Below are 8,669 nucleotides of genomic sequence, written 5' to 3'. Positions count from 1 at the left end.
TTTCGACGGATTTTTCGTCTGTAATTACAGACAGATTTTTCAAACTTTGAATACAGACAGAAAATCCGTCTGTAAATCCATCAGCAAGGTAATTTTTTTTTTAGATTTTTTCATTGCAAAATACACCTTTTTTCATACAAAATAAATATAAATTTAATAAATAAAATTTTTTTTATCTAATTTGTATTCGAATATTTATATTTCAAAAAATAAACAAATTTATTGTATTATTAAACTGAAAGAAAAAAGTAATTTACAAGAAAACCAATATAATTCAAAAAATAAACAAAGTGTATTGATATATCAACTATAATAATAAATAACAACTATACATCAGCAAAATGTGTTAATACATCAACTATAATTCAAAACATAAATTCATTGTATTGTTCTTATAGCATCATATAAATTTTGAATGCCAGGATCAGCTAAGAAGCCACCAAGGAGGCCAAGAAGGTTGAGAGTTCCCATTAAATTGGTTAATATTGTAGCAGATTTAGCTGATGGAAGATTCAAAATTCCAACCAAGAATGTGACCAAGTTCATAGATATTCCCATAACACATTCTTTCAGCTAGTTCAGTTCCTGCATAGTGAAAAAAAAGTATGCAAATTTAGAGAGTGTGTAAGAGAGAAGTGAATTTTTGAGAGCACCATACAAAAGTTCCATATTGCGAGACTGATCAACAACCCCATAAGGATTCAGATCATAATAAAAACTTACTCATGCTGTAAAAACCTAATGAATTCCATATAGATGCATCTAAGAACAGATAAACTTGTATACGGAATACCTTATGTAAAGCGTCCACCAAAACTGGGATGATACTGTCACTCAAAAACTTCAAATAGGATGCATCCCGACCTTGAGATTGCCCTTTCTCAATAGCCAACTTTGCAGAACGTAATAGCTCCGGCATTGCTAAAATGATATAGAAAATCATAACCATTAAAAACAGCTGGGATAATGGCATAAAGCAACTTAATGAGTAGAGGAAAATTGTTAACAAAAAAAGATGCAACGGAACAATCATTCTTATACCTGAAACGGCTGCTTTTCTAAGCTCCTCATGGAAGTAAAATTTAAGAAGTGGAACTAAAGTTCCTGCAACCTGTCCCACATGCAATTTAATACTCAGAAAAAGATGTTTCTATAAACAAAGTGCAATATGTAAAGGTGTTATTAAGTTTTATAGTGTTCCCAGTCTAACCTGATCAATCCATGGAAAGAATCCTTCCTTCAACTCATCAGCATAACAGCAAAGCATGTTACAGGCTGTGGCCTTTTCTTCCAGAACACTAGTTTTGATACCAATTCTTTTGTCCCCAAGAGTGATGTTTGTCCCCAAGACTGATGGTCTCCATACTATAATAGTATAATGAATAAACAAAACTTAGTTGGATTTATCTTGCCTAAGTAAAATTATCTATATAGAGGAAGGTCGGTTGGACAGTCCAACCTGAAGATTACCACTGTCAACATCACCCTTTGTACTAGAGGAATCTTGCTGCTGAAAAGAAGTAGTTGACGAAGCTTGTGCACCAGCTCTTTCTTGAATTTGCTTTTCAAGCTCTACTTTTTTGACAGCTAGGAGATGTTTCCTTTCTTCAGAAAGAATTCCTTTGTCCCCAGTCATTATTGCACTCTCAGTTCCCTTGGAGAATGACGTAGCTTCTAGAGATTTTCCAGCAGAAGGGGACCCTGAAGAGTTATTATTATCAGGTTGTCTCATATTGTTCAGACCTCCAAAAGGCATCATGGCCCCTGACGAGGTACCCAATTCAACAGAAGATTGTGACTTTCCATAGTGTATTCTATTAGATTCTTGGATTCCCATAGTATATATAGGCATACACTCGTTAATCTTTCTTCAATGTTTTCCACTAACTTCTGGAGTTGGCATTGCTATTTTATGCATAAATAATTCAAATTGTTTGCAGATCTCAAACCCAAAAACAGAGGTTCATAATATACACGATGAACCTAGCACAATTTACGAATCCATTACTTGAACCTGGGAAGAGGAGCATTTACAGATAAGTTGGAGTTTCATCCATCACGTCATTAGGAACAAGACAAATAAAACAAGGGAATCTGAGATGATAAAGGAACAAGACAAATAAGTTGGAGCACATAAACAGGCCCCGCCATGCTGCTCTGAGATGATAAAGGATCTATTGTGTTGTGCATGTCTCTAATATATATATAACGCTGCATAATGTAATCATGACGATGAGTTTTATTGATCTTAAATGAATTCTTGAATAGCAGGATTAACCATTGATCAGAATCAGACAGAGAGAAGATGAATACATTTTGTCAATTTGAAGACTTCAGTCGCAGAAAAACTCGCGCCAACTGCGCTCCCCTCTGAAACAATAGCAGAAACAGTCCCACTCCACCTGCTAAATAAACCAAATTCATAATTCCTAATCTGAACTAAACAGAAACATTGAAATCATGGAAAAATGCTATTTACAACTTTCTAATGCAAAACTATAATTAGAGAGACCCACAAAATTTAAATCACAATTTTCATGTACTTCCTTTATCTTTTACTTAGTGAATTAGTAATACAGTAAACAGAAACATAAAGACTGGAATTGCTGGCTGCGTGGCAGAAGCATATGTTGGATTAGTATAGCTTAAACCCATAAGAAACAAAAGCTGGTTGCCAAATATCCTGACCAAGATTCAAGAAGCAAACGTAGTATACGTGATAATAAGATTATTGTTCCTATATTGCCAAAACAGTAAACAAGTGACTACATCAAGAATCTTACCCAGTTAATCCAAGAAAGAAGAATGACAGCAATAGGCGCTTCGTGATTGGGGCTGTGTACGCCTACAGGCAACATGGTAGATTAGGAAATCACAAATAATAAATGAAATGAAGACTTGAGAATACCGTCAGTGGAAACAATAAAATTCAGAGCTAAAACTGTTTCTAAATTACTTCGAATCTGTAGAACTGTTAAATGTGCAAAGTAGGTATGTATAACCTATGCTGTTAGGTGCCAACAATCAAAATTAGCAGTCTTCCTGTATAAGATATAAACATGATTAGCAGCCTGGAACCAGTAGCAATAATCAAGCACAAACATAGTACATTTCTTGAACCAGGTTTTAGATTACTATTGTTCATTGCCTCAAATTAATGTCCAAAAGGAGTAAGCCATTCAATATCAGTGAAATACAGAGCATGCTCTAAATTTGCAGGAAGAAATTTCTAAATAATTAATATTTTCATACAAATAGAATGGCCCTAAACACAGACTCCACGGTGCCAGAATCACCCATCATATACAGTGGAAAGTGCATCAATAAGAAGAAAATGCAAAATAGTAATTATTCTAACAGGTTAAATTTTTCTACAACAAATTGGAAAGTAGTAATTATTTATGGCTAAAACAGAACACAATTAAAAATTTCTTAAAGGAGAAAAGGGAGATAAAAAGAGCATACTTTTCATGGAAATAAGCGACAGGAGCAAGGATAGAAAGGGCAACGAGATCCCTAAACACACAGAAGACTAATTCGTTGACACCAACATTGAGGGCCACTTTTGTGATGACATGGTATCCACCATATAAGAGCTGCACCATGGCCATGGCTAAATGAGCCTTCCATGTATCAGCACCCACTGATGCTGACCCTGAGTCCCTGACCCTGATCCTAAAGCTATCCAGCCATCACAAACCCACCTTTTCTTCTCGCTCTCTGTGGAATTCTGACAAACACCTCGCAGACAAAGAAATTTAATATTCTTGGTAGGAGTATTTGATTAGATAAATGGCCACGTGAAATCAAATATAGTATTGTATTGTATTAAAAAAGCTTACGCCAGGGACTCACAGTAGATCAACGCCCAACCTAATTCCGAGAAGTTGAAACAGCAAAGCAAAATGGACCATTAGTTTGAATAATAATGAATAATCAATCCAAGGGGAAGAGGAGCCATGTGTCATGAATGCACCAAATAACAAATCCTCACATGTTTCCCACAGCCACCTTTGTGACTGCAAGGAAAGTGGCAAACATAACAATAAGGAGACGTATGCATATGCCATGAATTAGGAGTTGTAGGTCACCTCTCTCATTGAGACACATAATGGCATTGAGACACATATAGAGTAGTAGTAAATAGCACTAACCTGTTGCCAAAAGAAGCATGCAACTTAGTGATGATGGCTTCCTCTTCATAGAGATATTTCCTCTTTTGAGATCTGCAACTCTTACCACATCTTAGTAACCCTTCATGAAGAAGAAGAAGAATAAGAGCCTGATGATGAAACTAGTTCAAGCATTGAATTAGAAGTTTTCCTTACATTTCTCTATATCTAAGTAGAAACTTCATATCCCTGTTAGTCTTAACATGAGATGATTTTTCATGCCGTCTAGAATCTTGATGCTTAATTGACAAAGGTGACAAGAAGCAGCAACATAGTCACAATCAATTTGAAGTCAAGGTATTACCTTCAATTTTCTTAATCAGCTCTTCTTCTGAGACGCGTGATTTCTCAAGCTTCTTCCCAATTTTAGTTTCCCCTTTCACACACATAAATCTATTCCTAATTTCTCCTGAAGAATGAGGCTAACCCCAAAGTCATTTTGGAAGTTTTCAAAAACCAGACGAATTCTGGTTCGATCTGATTGATTGGTTTCCGTTCGATTTAACTGTTTAAAGACAATTTTTAAATTGGCAGTTATATTGTATGAATCGAATCACATAGTTTGTCGATTTTTAATTTAACTGGTTTGATTGATTAATTCGATCCAATTTTTAGAATATTAATAAATAATGATCGCTTTAAAATATAATTTTTTTATTTTATTTTTGTGATGAGCTAATAAAGGTTATTTTTTAAGATATTCTTTAGTTCGATACTTTTTGTAGATTTAAATTCTATTTAAGATTTTTCACGGACAAGATGGCAATGAATTGCTAACGAAATTGATAAATAATGTATAAGATTATTACAAGTAAAATAAGGCTGAAAAGTCCTCATCCTTTATTTATTTATTTTTTTTTCACAAAAGGCATCATCCTTGTTAATATGTTATTTCTCTGAGAGTAAGCCCACCCAAAAAGAAGTTGACCACAGTTTTAAAACAAACCAATCCAAAAACGAAACGAAGAAAATTGGACAAACCAATTGCCACATTCTTACACAATGACGGTCCAAAAAGAAATAAAGAGGGTGTGTTTATCAAATCTTTAATACACCGACCAAACACAAAAGATCTTTAACCAATTTAAGTTAGTACAGTACTGAGTAGTCTATTTAACTAAGTACGTGAGTTCGAATTCTATTAAGTACATATATAGTAATTTACTAACCAACAAACAAACCCTTAAATAAAATTTTGATTAATTCTGATTCGCCACTGATTAGTTTTTTATGCAGAGTTCGGAAAAACTATGAAAAAAAAAAAAACAAAAAATCTTTTAATACCATTCATTACATTTAAAATTTAGTTGGGATGAAAGTAAAATATTAAAATCTATCTTCTAAATTATGATTAAACTTTTTGTTAGGCAAAAAATTATTATCACTTAGAAAAAAAATAATTTGTTTTAAGTAAATAAATATAAGATAATATTATTATTAACTTATGAAGCCAGATTCAATATATTAGGGGAAGTTTCTAATTCACTAGCAAAGAAGCAGTTTTTATTCAAAATTTGAATTAAGCCTGAATTATAAGACGTGCTATATGCAGGAGTAGTTATCAACATGGAGCGTAAAAATAGGGTACAGGACAGTCGTCAAGAAAACAAGTGTGAAAACAGTTACGAGTGCAATTCAAAATTTTCGCAAGTGGTGTACAAAGAGTAACTGTCCGCTGACATTAGGCTAGTCTATAAATAGAGCTTTAGGAAAACATTGTAATCAGTTCAGTTCTTCTTGGAAAACACTTGGAGACTCAAAAATGCTCTCAGCCTCCATGGCATCACAGAGTAAAACTGGGAATCTTAAGTAATTCCTTCTGAAGTCTGAACTCAAACTTGTACTTTATTTTCTATTTTTAATCAAAGTTCTTTACTTTTTATTTGTTCTTCTTCTTCTTCTTCTTCTTTCTTTCTCTTTTAATTTCTGCATTTTACTTTGCCTCCAGCACCTTGCATGTTTTCTTTTCATCTTTAATTTTACTTTCGAAACTACAATTGAGACCTTGAGACACCCACAAAAAGAGTCGTTTCCGCTCCTTAAATTAAGATTGTGAAACAAAACTCAAAAATTGTTGATTTATTTGTTGTTAACAATGGAACAAAAATTTGAGTAAAACAAATTGGCACGCCCGGTGGGACCTTGTCAATAGATTGTAGTTTGTCAAAAGAAAAAATCAAGAGTTTTGAATTTGCATGTGGTTACGTAGTGGGAAGATTGTGTTTCCAGAGACCAAGAAATCAACGTCAGTTGACATGTCAAATACATCTGCAATATCTTCTTCCACTTCCAGCGATGAGACTAGAGAAAATGAGTCCAGAAATTCTCCCGTGATTTCAAATGCAGAGCCTACCTTGCTGTCAGTGAGGCATGATTGCGTTGGCCATGTCCTTCCAGGATTAAATGCAACTCACATAAATACCGTGGGGTGGCCGCCATATGGCTTGCCACCGGGGTATGTCCCCTCCATGGTGACACAAGGATTGCCTGTGCCTCTCTACTCAACTTTTCAAAATCCTATTTATCAAAATTCATATGGCATGTCAAATGTACCCGTTTCTGGGGCGTCAGGTTCACACGTATCACAACAAAATTTTTCACATTCTATTAATACAGGAAATAACAGTGCATCTAATTCTATTACATTCACTGTCACTAGGGTAGAAAATTCCAGACCTGTATTTCCTGACATGTCAAGAGCAATGTCTGTTAATCAACCTAGTCAAACTGTGAGATCTTTAGCAAATATTAGGCAACAGATGGATGAAAGCCACCATGATCTAGTAAACATGTTAACTCATCAAATGGTGACAGTTTTAAATCCTCTTTTAGAAAATACAAACACTAGAATTGAACAATTAAATAGGCAAGTTAATAGGATTGCTACTGTGGTAAATTTAGAAGAAAATGATAACCAGGGTTTAAGATTTGATAATGTCAATCAAAACGGTGGAGCAATTCCTAATTATGATGTCTATATGCCTAGACATGGTCAAAATGCTGATGATATGTTAGAAAGACTTAGGAAAAACAACTTAGGGGGCATTATAATCTTGCAAGAAATGTTGAACAAGTTTTAAACCGTTTGGGATTTAATGTTGGTTGCTTAAATAGGCCATATTTTGTGTCTGCTTTTCCTGAATGTGTCCAACAAGCAGAGCTCCCAAGGGGTTGGAAAATTTCAAAATCCCTTACAAAATTTTCTGGAGAAGAAAATGAGTCTACAGTAGAGCATATTGCTCGATATACTGTTGAAATTGGGGAAGCAGCTTCTAGTGAATATCTCAAGATGAGATAATTTCCTTCTTCTTTAACAAAAAATACATTTACATGGTTCTCCAACTTGAGACCAAATTCTATTCATTCTTGGGCGCAGTTAGAAAGAAATTTTCATGATCAGTTTTTCCGAGGTGAATTGAAAGTTAGTCTTACGGATTTATTCCCTGACAAACGTGTAGAAGGAGAATCCATTGATACTTATTTGGCGCGATTTAGAAACATGAGAAATAAGTATTTTATTCCGATTCCAGAAATTGAAGTTGTAAAAATGGCTACTAATGGGTTAGAATTTGGAGTTAGAAAGAAACTTGTCAATCAACATACTTTAGATCTTTCCCAGTTAGCTAAAAGAGTAAGACAAATAAAACAAATTAAAAAATAAAAAGAAAATTTTAAAAAAGGTTCTAAAAAGGTTGCATATGTTGATTGTTTTTCCGATAGTAGTGATTCAGATGAGAAAGAGGTTTATATTGCTGAATTGCGTGGGGGTCCTCCTTATGTATGCAAATCTTTGAAGCCTATTAAAGGAAAAGAAAAAGTTTCTTCATATTCCAAAACTGAAAATAAGACTTATTCTTTTGATATTTCTAAGGCAGATCAAATATTTGAAGTTTTATTAAAAGATAAGCAGCTTATTTTACTAGAAGGAAAAAAGATGCCTTCAGCTGATGAAATAAAGAATAAAAAATTTTGTAAGTTTCATCAGGTGTTCTCACACACCACCAATAATTGCGTCCGTTTCAGGGATTTGATACAAAAAGAAATTGAGGAGGGAAGGTTGAAGTTTGAAGATAAAACTACTATGAAGGTGGACACTGAACCATTTGCTGCTGACTCAAGTTATGTTGAGCCATTCAACTTGTCAGTCAACATGGTAGAATTTGATGCCACAATGGTTAGTGCTAAAGATGAAAATAAAGACCTGAGGATCTTTGAGCAAGACAAGAAGCCAATTTATCCTCGTCCTGGTGAGGATTTGTTAGATTTTTTGTTGAGTATTAAAGAATCTGATAGCACCATCGCCATGTGCCCAAAGTGCAATGCTATTTTTGACAAGGAAGCTGCAAAAGAGTTTGAAAAGTACAAAGCTGAAGAGAAAGAAAAGGCTGAGTTGAGAAAGAAGATTGCTGAAAAAGAAAATGAAACTAACGAGCTAAAGCGGAAGATAGCCGAGGGAAAACAAAAGTTGGGCGGTCAAACTCCTTTGAACAAGTGTGT

At 34.3% G+C, this 8,669-nt stretch overlaps 1 protein-coding gene across 36 annotated transcripts; it reads right to left on the bottom strand.

The window, feature by feature from the left end:
* Positions 1–270: 270 nt before the first annotated feature.
* LOC112771084 (uncharacterized) lies at positions 271–4,883 on the bottom strand. 36 transcript variants are annotated; one of them, XM_072224485.1, is made up of 12 exons: positions 4,329–4,883; positions 4,155–4,254; positions 3,856–4,019; positions 3,466–3,730; positions 2,957–3,042; positions 2,784–2,845; positions 2,314–2,405; positions 1,471–2,014; positions 1,211–1,365; positions 1,042–1,111; positions 794–921; positions 271–585 (listed from the first exon to the last, which is right to left on the bottom strand). In XM_072224485.1, the coding sequence occupies exons 8-12, from the start codon at positions 1,850–1,852 to the stop codon at positions 574–576; spliced, it is 747 nt and encodes a 248-aa protein (XP_072080586.1). In that variant the 5' UTR covers positions 1,853–2,014; positions 2,314–2,405; positions 2,784–2,845; positions 2,957–3,042; positions 3,466–3,730; positions 3,856–4,019; positions 4,155–4,254; positions 4,329–4,883; the 3' UTR covers positions 271–573. The 36 variants fall into 36 exon arrangements, with proteins under 36 accessions (XP_072080586.1, XP_072080593.1, XP_072080585.1 ...); XM_072224492.1 differs by having other exon boundaries at positions 1,471–2,211; positions 2,314–2,402; positions 3,003–3,042; XM_072224484.1 differs by having other exon boundaries at positions 1,471–2,211; positions 3,003–3,042; positions 4,477–4,722.
* Positions 4,884–8,669: the final 3,786 nt, after the last annotated feature.

Source organism: Arachis hypogaea, chromosome 18 (assembly GCF_003086295.3).
Source record: "Arachis hypogaea cultivar Tifrunner chromosome 18, arahy.Tifrunner.gnm2.J5K5, whole genome shotgun sequence".
Classification (NCBI taxonomy): Eukaryota; Viridiplantae; Streptophyta; class Magnoliopsida; order Fabales; family Fabaceae; genus Arachis; species Arachis hypogaea.
This window is presented reverse-complemented; position numbering and strand designations above follow the sequence as displayed.

Excerpts from the sequence above, each read along its gene's own strand:
- LOC112771084 (XM_029295080.2), bottom strand. The coding sequence starts at position 3,611 with ATGGCCATGGTGCAGCTCTTATATGGTGGATACCATGTCATCACAAAA. Across the intron at positions 1,702-2,313 it reads AGTCTTCAAATTGACAAAAT|GGTCCCCTTCTGCTGGAAAA; the intron begins GTATTCATCTTC and ends ATAACTCTTCAG. Across the intron at positions 1,366-1,470 it reads AAAGGGTGATGTTGACAGTG|TATGGAGACCATCAGTCTTG; the intron begins GTAATCTTCAGG and ends ATACTATTATAG.